This window comes from Trichoderma citrinoviride (assembly GCF_003025115.1).
Source record: "Trichoderma citrinoviride strain TUCIM 6016 unplaced genomic scaffold BBK36scaffold_4, whole genome shotgun sequence".
Lineage (NCBI taxonomy): Eukaryota > Fungi > Ascomycota > Sordariomycetes > Hypocreales > Hypocreaceae > Trichoderma > Trichoderma citrinoviride.
This window is the reverse complement of record NW_020194712.1, coordinates 605108-626487: the sequence shown is the minus strand read 5'-3', so window position 1 is coordinate 626487 and position 21380 is coordinate 605108. Positions and strand designations below refer to the sequence as shown.

Below are 21380 nucleotides of genomic sequence, written 5' to 3'. Positions count from 1 at the left end.
CACGATCAGGGAGCGCGTTAATGGGCGTCATAGCGGTCGGTTCGCGATTGACGGGCGGCGCGGATGAGGCTCGGAGGGGTCAGCGGCTGCTTCTGCGCGGATGAGCAGCGGAGGGGCCCTGAAAGACCGGCTCAACCGCTGTAGCACAGCGCTGTGGCATTTCCCCACTGCACCAAGATGGACCAACGGCTACCACTTTACACGAGAAGGTCTTACGAAGTATTTGTAATAACACAGCTACTCAGATACCTCATCGTTGTTGTGGAATACAATAGCAGATCTTGAACTCATATTTTGAGATTGTTTTCACTCGAAACAAAACCCAAGTGTGCATCTCTCGGCTGGAAATGTAAAAACAGGCAGCTGAATTCAAAGTCAGCGGTCGTTCCGTCGACTGCGGAGAACGCGCCGTATCCTGTACCCTCAATGCACTTGAGAGGGGCTTCTGTACTTGGTAGACCATTTCTTTAATTGTGCATCTCATGTACTGTAACGCTAATCTGGAAGTGATCATGTAGGAGTACTTCCGCCGCCGCAATCTCTTATCTTTGCGCTAGGTCAATTTTTTTTTTCTTCCCGTCGCTCGCGGGTTCATGGTCGGAGGTGAAAGTGAGATCGTGGTGAGAACTGCATACCAATTTGCAGCTTCCCTCCCATATCCATCATCTTCCCTTCTTTTCTCATTTTCATTTCCTCTCTTTTCTCCTTCTCTCCTCTCCAAAACCGCTTCGTCTTTCACTTCCTCACCCACCCCAGGTCTCGTATGCGACGGATTGGAAAAGCACTTGCGACAATGGCTTCGGACGTCGTCCGGGATGGTGTCTTTGGTAGGTCTTGTTTCCTATCCCGACGCCCAGCCTCCGGGCATCCTTTCAATGCGACTGCCGGTGGTGAAGAGCTGCTAACGTATAATGCGTGCTGCCTTAGCCATCAACAAGCCTTGCGGCCTCAGCTCAGCCCAGGTTGTGCGAGAATGCCAACAAGCCTTCAACCCCTCCGCCCTCTTCAAGCCTATGATCGAAGCAGAAATAGCCCGCCGGCTTAAGGAATCAGGTGGCCAGTTCATGCGACGCAAGGCCGAGAAGAAGGCATCACAAGTCAAGATCGGCCACGGAGGCACGCTGGACCCTTTGGCCACCGGCGTGTTGATCCTGGGCGTCGGTTCGGCCACGAAGCTGCTGCCCCAGTTCCTCGACTGCACCAAGACGTACGAAACCATTGTCCTCTTCGGCGCAAGCACCGACACCTACGACCGAGTCGGCCGTGTCTTGTCTAAGCGACCATATGACCACATCACTCGAGAGATGGTGGAGAAGGAGCTGGAGGGATTCAAGGGAAAGCAGATCCAGATTCCGCCCTTGTACTCGGCGCTCAAGATGAATGGCAAGCCGCTCTACGAATACGCGCGCGAGGGGAAGCCTATCCCTAGGGAGATTGAGGGAAGAGAGGTGGAGGTGTTGGAGGTTGAGCTCCTGGAGTGGTACGAGCCCAAGACACACAATCATCGCTGGCCGACAGAGGAGGCCGAGGCGGCCGAGCGCAACCTTGCCGAGCAGGTCTGGAGGGTGAAGAAGCAGCAGGAGACTGGGCGGAAGCTCACGCCCGAAGAAAAGGAGCAAGACGACCAGGCGGTCGCCGCGCACGAGACCTTCAAGCGCAGGTTTGAAGAACGGCAAGACGAGCTCATCAAGGATGCCCCGCGCAAGAAACAGCGTCCGTCCAAGCACTCCGCCATGATGTCCGGCGCTCTCGGCCAGCTGCCCCAGCCCGTCTACTCCAGCAAGGGCAAGAACCTCGTCCCTCCGACACCCGACGAAAGCACCCCTCCGCCGTGGAGCGACGAAGGGCCCCCTGCCGCCAGGATTCGGCTCAAGGTGACGTCGGGCTTCTACGTCCGAAGCTTCTGCCACGATCTTGGCACCAAGCTGGGATCTGCGGGCCTCATGGCAGAGCTTGCCCGTGTTCGCCAGAGCGACTTTACCATCGGCGGGACAAACTGTCTCGAATACGATGACTTGGCCAAGGGAGAAGAAGTCTGGGGTCCCAAGGTCGCCGACATGCTCGCACGTTGGAATGGAGAGCCCGAAGGAAACTGGCCTGGCCCCAAGGCAGCTTTCAAGGCGACGAACCAAGCTACCGAGAAAGCCGAAGCGCAGAAGAGGCAAGAGAAGAAGAGCACCAGCCCAGTTGCATCGCCCGTTGCCGCTACTCGATCAGAGAAACGATCAAGGTCACCGTCTGTAGATCGAGCAACGTCTCCGGCACGCAAGATCCAGGCAAAGGGCAACGGAGAGAAGCCATCGCGACAGACAAACGGTACCAAGACGCCGACCAAGTCTGACGACGAAAAGTCTTGGAACGGCTTTGATGATTAAAAATTAAGAATTATATATACTATATTTGGGCAATCTACTACAGCACTTTTTTTTTTCCAAACCTTTTTCTGCGGATAGGAGGGGAGAGGAAAGATGGTGGCGTTGCGATACCATGACGCAGAGTCCTTGAGGCTTACGAGGGCAAGGACACACATACTACCTAGGTAGCAGGTAGACCCATGATGGCATACAGACTACGTCCTGGGGACAATGATGTTCATTTAGAAGCGCAAATCAGATGTTATGGACAAGTGTAGTCTCTTGCCGTACTTCAATGAAGATGACAGTTTCTCAATCGGGCTGTATTTCCCTGACCAACAAAGCTCTTGGCTATTCATGCTCCGGACTCCCCCTTCTCGCAGTCTGCGGAAAACCAAAGACGCCAATGATCTCAAAAGAAAAGAGGCCAAAAACCAGGCCAGGACAAATTCCATCCAACCCATTTCCTGCACCTGAGCCTGTTCGCCAAACAAAGGAAAGTTAAGTAGAGGAGTAGAGGGACCAAATAGAAGCCAAAAATGAAAGATTCCTGCGCTTCCAGTTCCAATGTATAGATATCCCCGTAGCCAAACCCCCCTTGAAATTCAATAACCAAACCAATTAGTCCCTGTATAGCATTTCCGTCCTCGCCAGTTTCCCATTTCATAAAACTTCATTCAGATCTTCTCAGACGCCAGCGACAGAGCCGCCGCGTCGTACCCCTCCTGCAGCAGCACCTTGACCTTTTCGATGCGGTTCATGGCCAGCTCCAGCTTGTCCAGCCTCCTCTTCTTCTCCGCGTCCCGCTTCTCCAGCTCGGATATCCGCTGCTCGAGGACGGCGCGGGCGCGGCGCTCCGTGGCCACCATCTCGTTGGCCTGCTCAAAGAGCGTGACGCTCAGCTCCTCGACCTCTCTGTTCGTCGCGTTGAGCCGGCCCTCTGCCGCCCTCCGCAGCGTCTGTTCTTTGTTGAGGGCCTCGAGCAGGTCCTCCGCCGTGCGGCCGGGGGTCCTCATCGTCGTCGCCGTTGCCGCCGGCGGCGGCGGCGGCGTCACGGGGGGTTTAGGCATGGGCTTGGATGATGCCGACGGCGGCGGGCTGGCGGGCTGGGATCGGCGCGAGTACATGAGGGCGGAGATGCGTGTCGCGCCGGCCTGGAAGAAGGACGAGCGGGAGGGGCTCTGGCTGTGGGCGGGCTCGGGCGTCGACGAGCCTGACGGGGGCGACGAGGCGAGCTTGGCGCGTAGCTTGGCCAGCTCGGCCTCGTACTCTGTCCAGCGGTCGACGGCGGCCTGGGCCTTTTGGTTGAGCTGGAAGACCTGGGACTCGAGCTCGGCGATGCGGGCCTGGGCGTCGAGGAGCTGCGTCGACGGCGGCTCGTTCTGCGGCGGGGGGATGACGAAGCCGCAGCTGGGGCAGCATGACGGGCTGGGGTCGACGAAGAGGGATGTCGTCTTGGAGGCGGCCGTGACGACCATTGTGGACGACATGGCTGTTTTTTGCGACTGTGAGCTGCTGACGATGGTCAGGAATTCCAGCCAGGCTCCAGGAAAGCCGATGGACGAACCTGGTTGATGGTTCAGGGCTCCCGGTTCAAGTGCGTAAATAATGAGGTTGAAGAGGCGGGACTCGCGCCCATCAAGAACACCCCAAGCAAAGCTGCTGGTATGACAGCTTATGACAACACTGATTGATATCTCCAGCCAAGAAGTCGAAGAAAGGGCAAAAAAGGTGGCGGGGCGGCGCTGAGGAATGTCGCGTGTAGGTGGAGTTTGCCTTAACAGGGGACCTTCAAGGGAGAAAAGTGCCCGGTACGGATGCCCTGGAAGAGAGGGCCTGTGCAAACAGGAACAGGGGGCAGTGACAGCGGCTTGGTCCGCTTCTTCAGGGCTGGGCAGTGTTTTATTTCGATCAGGTTAAATGATCGAGCTGGGCTGAGATGGTCTGTGTGGCTGCCCGAGGAGCTGGATCCAAATGGCCATCTGACATTGGACAAGCCTCACGGGGGATTGGTGCTATATTTAGACACGAATGTCGTATGAAGAATGCAGGAGAATGGGTAAGACGTGCTCGCGACTATTATTGTTACAAGTGATCGATATGAACAAGTTGAGAGTCAAGTGTCTATACAAACGAGTATATCTTCAGGCTCCTCTAAAAAGCTCCAAACCCGCAGCAGCGGATAGATGCGGCAATATCCAGGCACAAGCTGCTATCTCAGGCTCTAGTCAGGCACAAGCCTCTCCCTCCCTCCACCTTCGTACAGTAGGCCGTCCCGTTGTAGAGCGTCACAAACGGCGCGCTAACAGCTATAATAGTAGTATATCGACCTGGTTCGGCTATTATACGGAGTTCCAACAACACATGCTCCGTCGCCTTGGTTTGCCGTCGTCGTCCATCGCTCCGTTTGATTGCGGTCCGTTGCGGTATACGGGCATCTGAGTTCCAAGCAGTGACCCGTCGGCGTACTTGATGTTACTTTGCCTCGTGACTGAGCCATCCCCGTCCCTTGCCCGAGTTCGGCACAAGTTACCAGTGTGTGCGTGAGAATGAGTATATACTTAGATGCGTGCGCGTGTGAAATGACCACGCCGACCTGTGTTGCTCTTGCAATCTTGCAGCTCCAGAAGCGTTGGTGGATGCAAGGGTGGACGATTTGAGCTTCAATATCTCGTAGGCAGCAGGAACTTCAGCTTGGCTTGGCCACTTTTCGCGGCTCGCTAACCCCCGTCTCGGGATCCCTGAATTCTTTCCAGCTGATGGGAACCATATCATTGCCAGCATCACTGGTGGCCATGATGACGCCGAGCTCGTTTGCTGCCGTTGAGAGATAGTAGTTGGCTTGGTCGCCCAAGGAAATCTGATTGAGTTGTGTTAGTCTCTGCAGATACTGCCTCTCTGTCAGTAGTCCAGATAGGGACAGGGTAAGCTTACCACCTGAGCCCGAACAATATCGCCAGGCTTGAATGACTCGTGAATCTTGACCTTGTCTTGCTCCGTTGCCCTCACGTCCTGCACCCGTATCACGCCCTGCCACTCTGTCTGGAGAACCGTGCTGCCGACCTGCTGGATGACTACGATGGCCTGCTTCGGCATGAGACGCACCACGCGCGCCAAGACGATGTTGCCGACATCTGGCAGGACCTCTCGTTTGCGCCCGCGTCTGACTACAGAAATGGTCGACAGTTCTTCGGCAGTGGGAGCCGTGATCTTGTTCAATCGCTTGACCGGGCCCGGAGCCTTGGCCGGAGCTGTGACGGAGACGTTGCCCAGCAGCGAGGACACAACGTTGCCTCCAAAGATGTGCGTGCCCGGGCCAGGGGCGTATCTGCTGGTAGGGCCCAGGACTGTGCCGGGAATGGCGAGAGAAGGAATGCTGTCGGTCGCCATCGAGGTCAGAGCGAGCATCAGATGAGGTACACAGAGGACGAAAGAGCTTCATACAAAAAATCACCCATCGACAGCACCAAGGAAAAGGCTTATCGTGATAAGAGTCACGTGTGCTCGGGTGCCCACCAAGAGCTTCAGCGCCGGACAGCGTCATCCGCACTTCATCCGCTCTCGGGCCCGAGGTGGGCTGGCAGGGCGGCAAGCGGAGCAAGAACTTGCGAAGCAAACGGAGACGAATCTGCGTCTTGCGAGACGGAGCCCTTGTTCTGTGTATCCTGGGACTCGTCTGGCACTGTGCAGAGTACAACTATCAGTCCTCGAGTACAGGTACGAAGTGCTTCAGCCATCAATATACGAGTACGAGCAGTCCACACGAGTTACACGCAACCACACAGAAGAACTCGGTGAAGCATCTCAGAACCCATGATGCTCCATCTGAGCGCGTATGTCTGACAGCTTGCAGGGAGCCGTACAGGCATATTCCGGCTGACTCACGGGAATTTCTGACCCATCCATCCGCGCGCGGCAGCAGCCCGATTTGTCGAGCAAACATCCAGTTCACAGCTCCTGCCAGTGCTTGGCTGGGTAATATTAGCGAGTGCGAACGAAGCGCTGCCTGGAATCTCCCCATTACAAAGGCATCTGATCTGTCGACGCAACGGCCGGAGTTGGCGAACCCCGTTCCCGTTCCTCTGGATGCGTCTCGCTGCTTACAAACTGAAGGCCAGTTGGCGTTCAGCCATCGACGCTTGGGGACAGCCCCGGCGCGCTAAGGTGGACGCCTACGGGTACGGAGTCCGATCTGAGTCGCGGATCCCGTCATTGTCGTGCCCATGAGAACAGCATCTTTTGGGGCATAGCGGCATGCAGAGGCTGCAAAGGCTGCAAAAGTGCCCCGAAAGCTATTATCTCCGGGCCAGCCTCCTGGACTTACGGCACCGCGTCGGCACCGCTAGCCAGCTTTCTCTGACGTCCACCACTGTCGTGCGACTTGCGTCGAATGCCGGCAGCATCTGCACATTCTGGTCCATTTCCGAAGGATTCGCCCGGCCTCACAAGACGGTGAAGAAGTGCGTACGGAACATCGGCATCGAACCCCTATTGACGGGTTGCCACCGTTGATACATACTGCAGGATGCGTGATGGAGTCGTTTACGATTCGATCTTGCCTTACGGCTCAGCATGGGATCTCAGCTTCGGGATTTACCAAAATATTCTACCCAACATGGGGCCCAGGACTGATGGTGTTCGTTTGCGGAACGTCGTCGACTGATACGACATGATTCATCATGGCTGCCTTGGTCCTCAACGCAGCCAATTGGAACCATACCAGTCGGGCGCCCTTTTGCAAACTGGTCTTTTGCGATTCGCCGACTGGCAACTCTGCTGCTTCTCCTCTAGCAGGTGTGCGCCACCCACCACCACCACCACCACCAGTTCCAGTAGAAGTCAATTGGTCAAGTTGGCCTACGCAGGCACCGGATTTCAGAACGCCGACCTGCTTGTTTAGCCCAGTTGTTGGATGTCGCCCCCCTTGCTCTTTTGATCTCGGCGCACTTGATGCTGGAAGCCATGTGGAGCGGGATCCAGAAACGGGTTTTGTGTCCTTGCTCCCATGCATTGCCTAAACCCTGTCTCTGTAGTTTTACAAACGGGAACTAAGAATTCGCCGTACGAAATACGGGCTGGTTGCTCGTCAATATCCACTGGACATGCATGGATGGCGAGCTATCGCTCCGCTCCTTTATAACCGTTTGCTGCCCCGGTTGCGTTGACTCTTTGCCCGCCAGCTCAGATCAGATTGCCTCTGTCGGGTCTGTTGCCTCTGTTGTGTGGAATCTGATCCGTTTATCTCTTTGTTGCTTCTCTTTGAGCAACGGCCGCACATCTCCGGGCAGTACACCTGAGAGTGCTTCGACGCTGTATCTTGTTTAACCGGAAACCTCAGAGCCAAGACTCTTTCCCTGGCAGACTCCACAGTCGACTAGAAGATCCCCGTGGCGCCACCCGCTCTGCTGGGCGAGACATCATCATCTTCTGCCTCTAGTGTAAGCGGCCGCGACCTGGGGCATCACGCCGAGGTCTCCCATAGTTATGGCAGACCCCGGGGCCGAGAAAGAGACACAGGCGGCGATAGCTGTTCCAGAGAGCAGTGCGATCAGCATTCAATCCGCGTCCGAAGAGGCCAACGATGAATACGAAAATGAAAAGGCCGCCCACGTGAGCGAGAAGGACGACGATGGGATCGAAAGAGTCGATCCCAGGTCCGACCAGGACGATGACTCACCCAAGGAGGCGCTGGGAGCAACCAAAAGCCATGCGACTGATGCCAGTGTAGCTACCACAGCGGCGGTGCAACAACCCAAGCTGCGCTGGTACAAGCGGCTCAACCCCATGCGCTGGGGTGGCATACCCGAGATTCCCAAGGAGCGTATAGTCTCCCGTGAGTACCAGGCCGGTTTCTTCAGCAAACTCACCTTTTACTGGATGAACCCTCTCATGACGGTGAGATTGTGACCCTGATCGGATCGATGTAAGCTGCGGGACTGTGAGAGCTAACCAGAACATGTTCCACAGACGGGATATAAGCGCCAGCTGGACAAACAGGACATCTGGCTCGTCAACCCGGACAGAGCAGCAGAGCCTATGACCCTCAGGGTGAGGGAGGCCTTCCAGAGACGGGTTAAGAATGGCTCAAAGCGACCTCTGCTTGGCGCCTTGCACGAAAGCTTCAAATTCGAATTCTGGCTCGGTGGTGTCTGCTCTCTCATCGCAACGATCATGCAGGTTCTCTCTCCGTTTATCCTTCGTTACCTCATCCAGTTTGCAACCGATGCCTACGTGGCTCGTATCAGCCACTCTCCTGCTCCTCACATCGGACGTGGTCTCGGTTTGGCGATTGGCGTTACCCTTATGCAGATCGTGCAGAGCGTGTGCATCAGCCACTTCATCTACCGAGGCATGATGATGGGAGGCCAGAGCCGTGCCGTCCTAATCAGCATGATCTACGAGAAGTCAATGGTGATATCAGGTCGTGCCAAGGCTGGCGGCGTCAAGGAGGCTACGACGCCCGAGGCGAACGAACAAGAGGAGGATGGCAAGGGCAAGGGCAAGGGCAAGGACAGCGAGAAGGACAAGAAGAAGGGAGGCAAGGGGGCCCCGGGACAAGATGGCTTGGGCTGGGGCAATGGACGCATCACGAACTTGATGAGCGTCGACACCTACCGCGTTGATCAAGCCTCGGCCCTCCTACACATGACCTGGACTTCTCCTGTCGCTTGCATCATCACACTGGTCCTGCTCTTAATCAACCTGACGTACAGCGCCCTGGCCGGCTTTGGACTGCTCGTCATCGGTGTTCCGCTCATTACCAGAGCTATCCAATCCCTGCTTCGCCGAAGAAAGGCCATTAACAAGATTACCGACCAGAGAGTGTCGCTCACCCAGGAGATTCTACAGTCTGTCCGATTCGTCAAGTACTTTGGCTGGGAGAAGGCATTCATCGACCGTCTGGCCGAGATTCGCTCCAAGGAAATCTACTCCATCCAGGTCCTGCTCGCCATCCGCAATGCGATCAATGCTGTCAGCATGTCCATGCCCATCTTTGCGTCGATGCTGGCTTTCATCACTTACTCCCTGACCAACCACGGCCTGGCACCAGCCGAGATCTTCTCTTCGCTGGCTCTGTTCAATGGTCTTCGAATCCCTCTCAACCTGCTGCCCCTTGTTCTTGGTCAGGTGATTGACGCCTGGTCCTCTCTACAGCGGGTCGAGCAATTCCTGCTTGAAGAAGAACAAGAAGAGGACGTTGTCTTTGATCCTGAGGCAGAGCATGCCATTGAACTCAAACATGCCTCCTTTACTTGGGAGAGAACCCCTACCAAGGAGGCCGACAAGCCTGATGCCAAGGCCAAAAAGGGTGCCAAGAAGCCCGAGGCTCCAAAGGAGACTGCCCCATCTACATCTGGTGATGACTCCAGTACTCTTGTGGAGGAGCGAGAACCCTTCAAGCTGCATGATCTGAATCTGGAGGCTGGTCGGAACGAGCTGATTGCTGTCATTGGCACTGTCGGTAGTGGCAAGAGTTCTTTGCTTGCTGCCCTGGCCGGCGACATGCGCAAGACAAGTGGTGAAGTCATCTTTGGCGCATCCAGAGCTTTCTGCCCTCAGTATGCATGGATTCAGAACACTTCATTGCAGAACAACATCATCTTTGGCAAAGATATGGACCAGGACTGGTATAAGGAAGTTATTCGAGCGTGAGTTTGCGACCCCTCCCATCCCCCCTTTCGCTGTCAAATATGAAAACTAACCGAACATCTTGACAGTTGTGCCCTTCAACCTGATCTTGACATGCTCCCTAATGGCGATCTGACTGAAATCGGTGAACGCGGTATCACAATCTCCGGTGGTCAGAAGCAGCGTCTCAATATTGCACGAGCCATCTACTTTAACGCCGACATTGTTCTCATGGATGATCCTCTCAGTGCCGTCGACGCTCATGTTGGTCGCCACATCTTCGACAATGCCATCTTGGGCCTCCTCAAGGACAAGTGCCGCATCCTCGCTACTCACCAGCTCTGGGTTCTTTCTCGTTGTGACAGGATTGTCTGGATGGATGGCGGCAAGATTCAAGCCATCGACACATTCGAGAATCTGATGCGGGATCACAAGGGCTTCCAGGACCTGATGGAGACGACTGCTGTTGAAAAGAAGGAGGAGGACGAAGAGGAAGACGACGACAAGCTCAAGCAGCTGACGCTGAGTGAGACCGCCGAGGCTCGCAAGAACAAGAAGAACAAGAAGGGCGCGGCTCTCATGCAGCAGGAAGAAAAGGCCAACTCCAGCGTGCCTTGGTCCGTGTATGGCGCATATGTCCGCGCCTCCGGTACTCTGTTGAACGCCCCGCTGGTCATCTTCATCCTTATTTGTTCGCAAGGTGCCAACATCATGACCAGCTTGTGGCTCTCGTACTGGACCTCGGACAAGTTTGGACTGTCGACGGGCCAGTACATCGGCATCTACGCCGGACTCGGTGCTCTCCAGGCCATACTCATGTTCCTCTTCTCCGTCATGCTGTCTATTCTGGGAACGACCTCCAGTAAGGTGATGCTCCGCGAAGCAATGTTCCGAGTCTTGCGTGCGCCCATGTCCTTCTTCGACACGACGCCGCTGGGCCGCATCACCAACCGCTTCTCCCGTGATGTCGACGTCATGGACAACAACCTGACGGACGCCATTCGGATGTACTTCTTCACGCTCTGCATGTGCACTGCCGTGTTTGCCCTCATCATTGCCTACTTCCACTACTTCGCCATTGCCCTTGTGCCTCTGTACTTCCTGTTCATCGGCGCCGCGTCGTACTATCGCGCGTCGGCCCGAGAGGTCAAGCGGTTCGAGTCGGTCCTCCGATCTACCGTCTTTGCCAAGTTTGGCGAGGGTCTTACGGGTGTGGCTTCGATCCGTGCTTACGGGCTCAAGTCCCGATTCATCAAGGATCTTCGCGACGCGATTGACGAGATGAATGGCGCTTACTTTCTCACCTTTTCCAATCAGCGATGGCTCTCTCTTCGGCTGGATCTGATTGGTAACCTCCTCGTGTTCACCGTCGGTATCCTTGTTGTCACTTCACGATTCAGCGTCAACCCTTCCATCGGCGGTCTGGTCCTCAGTTACATTCTGTCCATCGTGCAGATGCTGCAGTTCTCTATCCGCCAGTTGGCCGAAGTCGAGAACGGCATGAACGCGGTCGAACGTCTCCGATACTATGGCAACGAGCTCGAAGAGGAGGCTCCCCTCCACACTATTGATGTTCGCCCGACTTGGCCCGAAAAGGGAGAGATTATCTTTGACAACGTCGAGATGCGCTACCGAGAGAATCTGCCGCTTGTGCTCAAGGGCCTGTCCATCCACATCAGGGGCGGAGAGCGCATTGGTATTGTCGGTCGCACTGGTGCTGGAAAGAGCTCCATCATGAGCACTCTGTTCCGTCTCGTCGAGATCTCGGGAGGTTCCATCACTATTGACGGCGTCAACATTGCCACCATCGGCTTGTTTGACCTACGGTCCCGTCTCGCTATTATTCCTCAAGACCCAACGCTCTTCCAGGGTACTGTTCGCAGCAATCTCGATCCCTTCAACGAGCACACGGATTTGGAGCTCTGGTCAGCTCTTCGACAGGCCGATCTCGTGCCTGCAGACGCCAACATGGAAGACCGCAAGACGGATCCCTCGCGCATTCATCTCGACAGCACCGTTGAAGAAGACGGACTCAACTTTTCCCTCGGCCAGCGTCAGCTCATGGCTCTTGCTCGCGCCCTCGTGCGTGGCTCTCGAATCATCGTCTGTGACGAGGCCACGTCCAGCGTCGACATGGAGACGGACGACAAGATCCAGCGGACCATGGCCACCGGCTTCAAGGGCAAGACCCTGCTCTGCATTGCCCATCGTCTCCGCACCATCATCGGCTACGACCGCATCTGCGTCATGGACGCCGGCCGCATCGCCGAGCTGGACACCCCCCTGGAGCTGTGGAAGAAGGAGGACGGCATCTTCCGGGGCATGTGCGACAGGAGCGGCATTCGCGTGGAGGATATCGCGAGTGCGAAGCTGGAGCTGGACCAGCTGGATGCTGCCGCTGCTACCAGCTCATGAGCAAAAAGAATCTTCTGATGATATATACCCCCCCTTTTTTTCTCCCCCATTTCTTGTTTTGAATGATGCCTCCCCTCTTTGGATATGATGATTGATCATTATCGTCAAAATGAGGGGTGGCTCGTTTGAAGCAATCCTACAAAAAGTTCAAGCCTACAATGAATCATATGGTTTTACGAGTTTATTGTGTTTTATTCATACCTATACCTAATAGACGGGGGGAAAGGGCAAAGGTTGGGAACAGTGATAGTACTGCCTCTGCATGCATGGTTGGGAGGCAGAAGATAGACCTCATCGAATACAATTTCGATATCTAAACCCTTCACGGGCATGCCAGTTACCATCTTTCAGACTAGTAGCTCCAAAAGGCGTGAATACCAAGATTGAAGCCCTTACAACTCGCTATTACAACCTCAGAAGACGACGCGTTATCAAACTATAAGGTATTCTCGAAGGGCCATTACTTCCCCCAGAGCAAATATTATTACAGAAGGGGTCACATAGCCACGCAATGCCAACCCGTACGATTACTGTAGAGGAGATCTTGCAGCCTCCCCTTGTACGTCAACTTGGACATGCAAGTTTCTTTAAAGGCTGATAGCCGAGTGAACAAGGCGGTAGAAATGAAGTAAAGTAATAGTTAAAAATTCATACACTGCTCATCATTTGACGCCATAAAAACCCCCCTAAATCTTTGGAAGAACCACCCTAATCGCGTGCGTGAAATTGATAGCAATAGCAAAAGGGAACAAAATACACGCCACCAGAGAGAAGATATCAAAAGAAACATTTCTTCAGAAGAAAATCCAGATTTAATATCGCCGCCGAGGACTATCACCGCCCCTCGGACCAGTGCTAGGCGGCATCTGGGGCGGGGGAAGGCTTCCGGGCTCGTCAGCGAGCAAGTCTTCGAGGTAAGCGCTGGGAGCCCGCTGGCCCGGCTGGCGGGCGTTGTTGAGGTTGACGGAGCTGCTGCTCATGTCCCTCCGCGGCGAAAAGTGCGGAGAGTCCGGGGGCGAGGGCCCCATGAGCGAGCCCCTCGAGCCGTTGGGGTAGCCCATCGAGTCCGGCCGCAGGTTCGTCAGGCTGATGGAAGGGCCCTGCTGGCCGCCGCCGCCGGGCGACGAGTTTCCGGCGGCGTAGAAGCCGGACGGCAAAAAGGTCGAGCCGCGGCCGCCGGGGACGTTGTTGGAGCCGGCGGCGGTGGGCGAGAAGAACAGGTTGGACTGGCTGGGGGCGGCGGAGGGCGTCATGGTGTTTCGGTTGGTGCGGCGGACGCCGCGGCCGCTGCCAGCGGGAGGAGGCGCCGGAGAGGCCTGGTCGGAGTACTTGTAGAAGGGCGCGGGAGGAGCCGGGAAGCCCGTCTTGCTGTTGGCCTCGTGCTGGGCGAGGGCGGCGCGGCGGACGGACCGGTGGAGCAGGAAGCTGACGATGATGCGCCAGGCCAGGACGCCGAGGCCAAAGGCGCCGAGGATGGCGCCCACGGCGATGAAGACGGTGCCGTCGGGGGCGTTGGAGTGCTGCATGAAGGGCGCGTTCTTGGTCGGCGGCACGGTCGGGGGAGGATATGTCGGGACGGAGCCGCCGCGGGTCAGGCTCGGGAGGCCGGTCGGGCCTGAGTCGTCGTCCGTGGAGGCGGCGCTGTTTGATGTTGTTTTCGAAGGGGCAGCAGCCCTGATGTTGTTATTGTTCTGGGCCAGGACGGGAGAGGCCAGGACAGCGACTGCTGCCAGCGTCGAGAGGAAGTTGGAGGCCCGCATGGTTGGCTGCCGAGGTCAAGCAGGATCGATGTGTGGTTTCGTATCCTAGGTCGTCGAACGAGGGCGCAATAGCAGGGTGTCGAGCTGAGCGCTGCGATGCGATGAAGCGGAATCGAAACGAGTGTGGAAGAGAAGGTCGTTGGTGTCGGAAGTAAGCGTCGCTTTTTGCTCAAGACCGAAACGAAGACGAAAGCGGACGAATTTCACGAGCTGAGCGAAACCAGCATTGACCGTCGGAACGGGTGTCGCAGGCGAACGAATGACTTATTGCATGAAAGAAAAATCAAGCGCGATCAATGCGATGCGTGCAAGCGAACGCGGGGCCCCAGAGATGGCGAGGAGTTGCTGGAGCGGAGATGAATGTGAGAAAGACGGGGGGAGATGCAGAGGCTGCGCCCGTTTTGGTGTTTTGAAACTCCTTTTAGGCCAGCAGCCCGGCCAACAGTCGCTGGAAAGCTTGTTAGGCGGCTGGGAGGGCAAGTCAGTCAGCACATATGGCGCACTGTACGGGCGTAGGTTGGAATGTCAGCGCCAATGGGGGGAGGTTACAGGGCGGGATAGGCTGAGGGCGGCGCTGAAGGGGAGCTCGTATTGAGGGATTAGCGGGTGTTGGACGGTGCGTTTAATGTTTTTGAACTGTGCTTGTCAGGAGTTGAATCTGAAGTATATACCTTAGGTACTGCCTACTAAAAGTACCTGTTAAAGTACAACCTTCACTCGACTCAATAGATTGGCAGCAATGCTATATACAGCCTGTCGCCGAATTGCTCTGAGATCCGCCTTGTGTTGCGCATACAAAACGCACCTGCTGCACTTGTCCCAGTCCATAACGTCCCGTCTCTGTACGAAAGCCTCGTATTGCATCTCCACACTGACCAAGAAGGAAGCTTCTTAGAGTCTTGGAGAGTCATCCAAATCTCAATGAGCGACAAACTTTTCAAGTATTCTGAAAGGTAAACTAGGTATATACTGATAGAGCGCTTTTTTCTTTTTTTTTCTTTAGCAAGACAAAAGAATTTCTTATAGTTGAGGCCCGTTCGATATGCTGAATATCACCGTCTTCAACGGCCTCATGCTCCGTCTCATATCCAGGCCGGCGCACGTGACTCTGACGTTGGCTCAGCCTCTAGTCTAGCCTCTGCGCTACCGCCAGATCCAAGCGCTCCGCAGAGCGTCATCACCAAGCCGACCGAACCAAAAGACCTCTCCAACCCTTCAACCTTCGACCCTCAGCCTACTAACGCCAAACTACACCTCTCGGCCGGCTCTTCTTATTCTTGCGCTTCCCCTCCGAGCACTTCATCTATACTCTACGACCCTCGACCCTCGCCGCGTCTCGACCGACAATCATGGAGGAGGAGCGCCTCTGGAAGTTCAGGAAGCCCGAGTGGCTCAACAGCATCTGGGCCCGGAACGCTGGCGTCTACGGTGCCGGAGCTCTGGTGAGTTCGCCTCCACATCTACCGCCATCTTGACATTTTCCCGTGCCCCTCTCGATTATAATAACCCCCGGCTGACGTATGCGCTCCTTTTCGCAAGTTCTCCCTCGCCTTCTATGTCATGCTCGACTCCGCCGTCTGGTCCAAGTCGGCCAAGAACGGATCCAACGTCCACGTCAAATTCGTCGACTGGCTGCCGCTCATCTTCTCCAGCCTCGGCATGCTCATCATCAACTCGGTCGAGAAGCAGCGCCTTAGCGCCGACTCTTTCAGCTATAGCGGATCTGGTGTCGCATGGAAGGCGCGCGTCGTCTTGTTCCTGGGATTCGCGGCCCTCGCTGGCGGCATGGCCGGAGGTGTCACCGTCTTTGTGCTCAAGTTTGTCGTTCCTGGCGTCGGCATGCCGGCCCTGAGTATGGGAATTGAGAACCTCGTCAGCAACGCCCTGGTAGGCTGCAGGTATGTTGACACTGTCCCACCATATTCTTATCCACCCATGCATGGGAGAGTTGTGATAGCTAACCCGCTACCGTGTTTCCAGCTCTGTCGTCCTGTGGATTAGCCAGAACATGGAGGATGAGTACTCCTACAACCTCTCACTGTAACTGACTGAACCTTGTACTGCGCGCAAAAGAGGGGAGCGAGTGTCGGCGTATGTCTTTGGATCACGGGCGTAACTTGGGACTCTTGGGGACGGTCTGGCTTTTCTCTGACTTGATGTTTTGTCCTTTAGCACACGCGCGCAAATGCTTGCACGTTTTCTTTTCTCCTATCAAAGCACGTCAGTTGGTGATGATTCAAGCCTCTGTTTCTTGGACGAGTCGCAACGATCAGCTGATGTATGAATTGAACTTTGGCCATGCGTCTCTAGTGCGACAGAAGCCGATGTTGCTGACACTTCCATTTTCTTCTGTAACGAAACCATTATCGATATATATGTATGCTGCATCAAACCCCGGGAAGCGAAATCGTCGCGTGCTGTGCTCGTCGAAAGACAACCTGAGTGAGGCTCATTCGAGCTGTATAAACCCGCAGTCGCAGGGAGCTGTCACTGTTAGCGCCAGCCCACCACAGCAGCCCCGTCTCCAGTACTTTTTCAGTTCCACATCCAACAACATCTCATCCCATCTTCCTCCTTATACCCAAACAACAAAACAAATCAGTAATGATCGGTGCATTTACAGTCGATACTGCATCTTACCACTGGCACATCACATTCTCTCTGGTCAATATTTACTCGACACATCACCACAACCGCATCATATCTGTAACCGGCATCAAACAGTAACACAACTTTCCACCCCTTGCATCTTCCAAATTCACAGCAAACATCACTTATCAAATTCAAAAGCCATGAGTGCCCCCAACGGCTCCTCCCGCACAACACGAAGCTCCGGCCTCGCCACCGCAAGCACCGGCACCAGCAGCAGCACCGCCGCGAATAACAACGGCACCAAGACGAGCCTCTTCCGGAGCCATTTCAGAAACCGGTCCAACGCCGCAGTAACACCAGCAACAACAACAACAACACCGGCTTCGGCCCACGACCCAGAGAACATGCGCATGGACGTCGACATGCAGCAGCAGCAACAGCAGAGGCGCGACACGTCATCGCCGTCGTCGTCGGAACTGGTGGTGCGCGACAAGAACGGGGATGCTGAAGTGTGCAATCCGCCGGCGCTGGTGGTGGATGATGAGGATGAGTTGCAGGCGTTGGAGATGCAGGAGGAGAATGAGAGTGAGGATCTTCTTTTACGCTACATGAGTTTTGCGGTCGAGTTTATATGACTTGCATTAGCGAATTTGGTGAAGATAATGGCTAACTTGTACGATCTTTTCTTTGATGCGTCTAGGAGAGAAGCAGCGCTTGGCAGAGGCCATCCGACTGTATCGAATAAGCCACAGCTCCATGGCCCATCAACCAGAAGGTTAGTATGAAAGGTCAATGTTATCCTCCTATACCCTTAGAAGCTGACGGTTTTTTTGGCTAACTTGGGCTCCATCTCCTAGCCCTGCTCGAGGCTGTGCGCGAGAGCAATAGGAACAAGGTCAGCGCCTTGGCCGAGGACAACTGGATGTTTGAGGCGGAAGAACAGCCGCGCCTAGCATGAATGACGACGATTCAGTGCTTCACTTGCTCACCCTCTTTTCTCCCTTTTACAACCCACCCGCCTACGCCGTTGTGTCTATGATACAGGACTGAGTTCTATTTCGTCGCTACCGATCGATGAATGGTATGAGAAGAAGAGGGGAATTTGGAGAAAAGGATAAAGAGGGATGATGTTGATGACGATACCGCAGCAAGCCTACTAGTCTAATCCTTCAGCAGCGGGAGCTTCCGCTCCTCGCAGCCCCGGCCGCCGTGTCTGCGGCGCCGGCGCGGCGCCTCCTCCGCCAAACAGCCCGCTCATCATGTCCAGCAGGGGGTTGCTCTGTCGCGGCTTCTGTATGCCAAAGTACATCTCGCCAATCATCTCCAGAGGCTCCGCCCACGCCTCGGCCTCGTCGATCTGCGTCGCGTACTTGGACACCAGGCCCTTGTAGACCTCGGGCGCTCCCCGCTGGATGGCCAGGAGCAGCAGGCCCAGGAAGTTGAGCAGCGGCAGGCTGGGGAAGATGCGGGCGTCGCAGGTGGCGCTGGAGACGTCCTGCACGCCGAGGGACGGGTTGTCGGTTGTCAGGGCGCTGATGAAGAGTCGGTAGCAGGTGTTGGCGGCGCGGACGTTGCCGACGAGGAGGTAGGGGAGGATGGCTCGCGCCGCAAAGTGCGGTGCCAGGTGGGCGTCTCCTTCTCTGTACCAGGCGTACTCCATGTTGAGCAGCACTTCTGGAGAGTCCTTGGTTCCCAATATCAGGTGTCGTTCCGCCTCGTACGTCTCGTGCTCCTCTGCGTATAGTGATCCGGCGACGTGGTGCAGCTCGGGGTCGCCGGCAGGGTATTCGCCAAACTTGGAAGACCATCTACATCAACCCCACGAGTCAGCCCATCACGCCCTTCCTCCATGGCGTAACCCAAGAGAACCGCGCCCAAAGAACGAGCATATATCACAACTTCATAAAACACAATAGCACAAAGCAACCAGGTACCACTCACCCCATGCTCTCGGCGATAAACTTCTTCCTCGTGGGCTCCGCGGGGTCAAACAGCCGCAGGCACGTCAGCAGCCGGCCCTTGCTGGTGGCGTCGGGCCGGAGCTCGGCCTGCTTGTAGACGTCGACCATCATGACGCAGAGGTCGCCGCCGCTGCCGCCCTGCGCGGCCTTGAGCAGCGACTGCGCGACGCTGTAGAGGACGTCGATGGCGGCGGGCCAGTTCTTGGCCTTGATATAGCGGGAGGCGGCGACGCGCGTCTGCTGCTGCGCTTCGTAGTAGTCGCCCTCGGCGATCTTTTCCTGCAGCCGGGCGACGATGCGTTCGACTTTGTTGGCCATTGTTGGCGGCGGGGGGGGCGGGGAGCAGCAGCTCTGTTCGACTGGGGGCAGGAAGTAATGGTATGTTTCGTTTGGGAGCTGGTTCTTATGGAGGAGGGCCTTTGATGTAGCCGAAAGGTTTGAGTTGTAGCTCTAGGAGAAGGGGAGTGAGTGTCTGGGAGCTACCTTGCTCTGTGGTGATGTGATGGAGAAGACGATGGAGGGGTCAAAGGTGGGAGAGCAACCTAGCAGCTTTGGGTATGGATGATGCTGCGATCTGTAGCTCCAACTTTGCATCCCATATAAGTCTTGAGTACAAAGCTCTAATCAAAGCTATTACATCATCAGCGCGAATAGTGTAGCGGTTAGCATGCATGCTTCCCAAGCATGCGACCCGGGTTCGAGTCCCGGTTCGCGCATCTCTTTTTGCCCTTTTCCATGTAAAGCTCTTTTTTATCTTTTTGGGTCGTCTGCTCATCTGAAGGGTCTTTTGTCACAATCTTGATCTTTGGCAGAAGGAGTGTATGGGTCTGTGCTTGCGTCTTTAGGAACAAGAGATACTAGATGTGTACACTCTGCAATGATCGATCCGGTCCTGGATCAAGCAAGACGCATCTCCTCTTGTTGAGAACACAATAGCAAGGATAGTCACATACCCAGAAATCAATGGCTTACTACCATAGTGCTACGTACGTTATCATAAAGACACGCCTTTATACACCTTCTACCTTTCACATGCCAACCCAAGAAAGAGAGGACCAGCACTCATCCTTTGGCTTGATATATCATAGCCCTTGGGTTACGCAGTAGGTTTCTCTTGAAAAAAATACCGGTCTAGAAGTTTCCCACATGCCCTGATTTCCCCTCCCATATCAATGGACCCAAGTGCTGCCAGAAGACCTCCTGCCCTTCTCGTACAGCCACTTATTGTTGAGCCCAATGCTTGTCCTCTTGCCTGCTGAAGGGCTTGGTGAGGCAGGGTCGGGCAACATGTTTGACGAAGTGCTTGCGCCGAAGGAGCCAATGGTGGACGCGCCAAAGGAGCCTGACGTCCCAAAGGATGACCTCCTATTGCTCACGCCGTTAACGCTTTGGAGGAATGGGCTTCCCATGGGCGAGAACTGCGAGACCGAGCCGCTAAAGCTCTGAGAAAGAGCGTTGGACACGGGGTCGCCTCGTCCCTCCAACGGAGAGTTGGGATAGCTAGCCCTGCTTCCCACAGAGCCTGCAATGGATGGAGTTCGCGAGTATCGCGGCGGGGTGCTGATGTTGACGTCGGGGGTGGGCGGCACGACGGACGGGTTGAGGCCCAGCAGTTTGCGCTGGGTAGCCGTCAACGGGATATCGGCGAGCTCGTCTTTGGGCCGGATAAGTGGCAGGCAGGCCATGCCGATCTGGATGAATGGGATGAGCTGGGCGGCGAACCATGCCCAGCCGAGATATAGTCGGACGGACTTGGGAAACCTATACATTCGTTTCGTTCAGTGTTAGAGAAACACTTGTATTCGCGTGGGAGCCACGCCACAGCGCTCGCCGTTCGTATCCTGGTGTCTTTCTCACATTTGCGCGTCCACCTGGAGCCTGGCCAGCAGCTGAAGCGACCACATGGCCAGCAAGGCGACTATGTTGTAGGCGATCCGCCGCACGTTCTTTTCGGAGAAGTTTGTGGCATCGCGCCGTCTTGTGATTTCGTCGAGTCGAGGGTGGCGCCAGGTGCCGGGGCTCTCAGTCGCCGTCGCCGGCGCGGTTTGCTTGACGGGCGTGGTCGCCCTGACCAGACTCGACATGATTGCTGAGGAATTGCGAGCCCGGACGATGAGGGTGGGGAGAGACGAAGCGCGGATACACACGCTGGCGGTGAAACAGGCCGGATTGTGTCTTGTCAATTTCCTGATGCGGCGTTGTAAGCTGGGTCGATCGATTACACCTTTGTATGTAAGGTACAGGCAGGCTAGGCGCAATCCAGGGCAGCAGACAAGGTGAAATTTATGAGAAGGCTGGGAGGAAGACGTGTCTGGACGTACCGAGGCCTTGAGAAGCTGCTAGAGAACAAGAGCGAGAGTCGCGCAGATTCGCCGGTTTAGTAACAGGAGCGGAAACAGTGGCCAGGACGGCCGTCGAGGTTGTGATGCCCCGTGGTTGTTTATGTTTGCATGGCAACGTCGTGAGCGCAGAGCAACTGGGCGAGATCAAAAAGAGCAGGGGTTGATAAGATAAGTCGAGCGAGTGGCAGAGGTTGAATTGGATTGGGTGAGGCCTGGTGCAGAGTTGGCGCACGGGCCCGCAGCTTACAGGGGCCTTTCAGTGGCTGGCCTGCTGCAGTCACGGCAGGTCAAGGCCCATCGGGATTGCTCTAGCGGCGTCACACAGCG

At 55.7% G+C, this 21380-nt stretch overlaps 8 protein-coding genes and 1 non-coding gene across 9 annotated transcripts; 5 read left to right on the top strand and 4 right to left on the bottom strand.

The window, feature by feature from the left end:
• Nucleotides 1-763: 763 nt before the first annotated feature.
• BBK36DRAFT_1114669 (pseudouridine synthase) lies at nucleotides 764-2375 on the top strand (the record flags this gene model as incomplete). The annotated part of the gene is made up of 3 exons (XM_024890058.1): nucleotides 764-827; nucleotides 928-2186; nucleotides 2283-2375. 3 exons carry the CDS (start codon nucleotides 764-766, stop codon nucleotides 2373-2375), a joined length of 1416 nt encoding a protein of 471 aa, XP_024751289.1.
• Nucleotides 2376-3031: 656 nt separating this feature from the next.
• Nucleotides 3032-5744, bottom strand: BBK36DRAFT_1194429 (hypothetical protein; the record flags this gene model as incomplete). The annotated part of the gene is made up of 3 exons (XM_024896855.1): nucleotides 3032-3859; nucleotides 5062-5214; nucleotides 5289-5744. 3 exons carry the CDS (start codon nucleotides 5742-5744, stop codon nucleotides 3032-3034), a joined length of 1437 nt encoding a protein of 478 aa, XP_024751288.1.
• A 1925-nt stretch (nucleotides 5745-7669) lies between these two features.
• BBK36DRAFT_1194419 (P-loop containing nucleoside triphosphate hydrolase protein) lies at nucleotides 7670-12398 on the top strand (the record flags this gene model as incomplete). Its single annotated transcript, XM_024896854.1, has 3 exons — nucleotides 7670-8249; nucleotides 8322-10003; nucleotides 10073-12398. Exons 1-3 carry the CDS (start codon nucleotides 7839-7841, stop codon nucleotides 12396-12398), a joined length of 4419 nt encoding a protein of 1472 aa, XP_024751287.1. The 5' UTR covers nucleotides 7670-7838.
• An 804-nt stretch (nucleotides 12399-13202) lies between these two features.
• BBK36DRAFT_1134784 (hypothetical protein) lies at nucleotides 13203-13693 on the bottom strand. Its single transcript, XM_024892421.1, has one exon. It carries the CDS (start codon nucleotides 13649-13651, stop codon nucleotides 13211-13213), a length of 441 nt encoding a protein of 146 aa, XP_024751286.1. The 5' UTR covers nucleotides 13652-13693; the 3' UTR covers nucleotides 13203-13210.
• A 1814-nt stretch (nucleotides 13694-15507) lies between these two features.
• Nucleotides 15508-16202, top strand: BBK36DRAFT_1167256 (UPF0220-domain-containing protein; the record flags this gene model as incomplete). Its single annotated transcript, XM_024895024.1, has 3 exons — nucleotides 15508-15600; nucleotides 15698-16056; nucleotides 16139-16202. The coding sequence occupies 3 exons, from the start codon at nucleotides 15508-15510 to the stop codon at nucleotides 16200-16202; spliced, it is 516 nt and encodes a 171-aa protein (XP_024751285.1).
• A 1015-nt stretch (nucleotides 16203-17217) lies between these two features.
• Nucleotides 17218-17699, top strand: BBK36DRAFT_1082591 (hypothetical protein; the record flags this gene model as incomplete). Its single annotated transcript, XM_024888926.1, has 3 exons — nucleotides 17218-17335; nucleotides 17451-17525; nucleotides 17608-17699. Coding segments are annotated over 3 exons (285 nt in total), but the record flags the coding sequence as incomplete, so codon positions are not given.
• Nucleotides 17442-19238, bottom strand: BBK36DRAFT_1134783 (DUF410-domain-containing protein). The gene is made up of 5 exons (XM_024892420.1): nucleotides 19180-19238; nucleotides 18692-19047; nucleotides 17753-18558; nucleotides 17596-17719; nucleotides 17442-17521 (listed from the first exon to the last, which is right to left on the bottom strand). The coding sequence occupies exons 2-3, from the start codon at nucleotides 19027-19029 to the stop codon at nucleotides 17907-17909; spliced, it is 990 nt and encodes a 329-aa protein (XP_024751283.1). The 5' UTR covers nucleotides 19030-19047; nucleotides 19180-19238; the 3' UTR covers nucleotides 17442-17521; nucleotides 17596-17719; nucleotides 17753-17906.
• A 117-nt stretch (nucleotides 19239-19355) lies between these two features.
• On the top strand, nucleotides 19356-19427 carry BBK36DRAFT_t72. The gene has a single exon. It is a non-coding gene; the product is annotated as a tRNA-Gly (tRNA).
• Nucleotides 19428-19880: 453 nt separating this feature from the next.
• Nucleotides 19881-20795, bottom strand: BBK36DRAFT_1114153 (hypothetical protein; the record flags this gene model as incomplete). Its single annotated transcript, XM_024889997.1, has 2 exons — nucleotides 19881-20472; nucleotides 20569-20795. The coding sequence occupies 2 exons, from the start codon at nucleotides 20793-20795 to the stop codon at nucleotides 19881-19883; spliced, it is 819 nt and encodes a 272-aa protein (XP_024751282.1).
• Nucleotides 20796-21380: the final 585 nt, after the last annotated feature.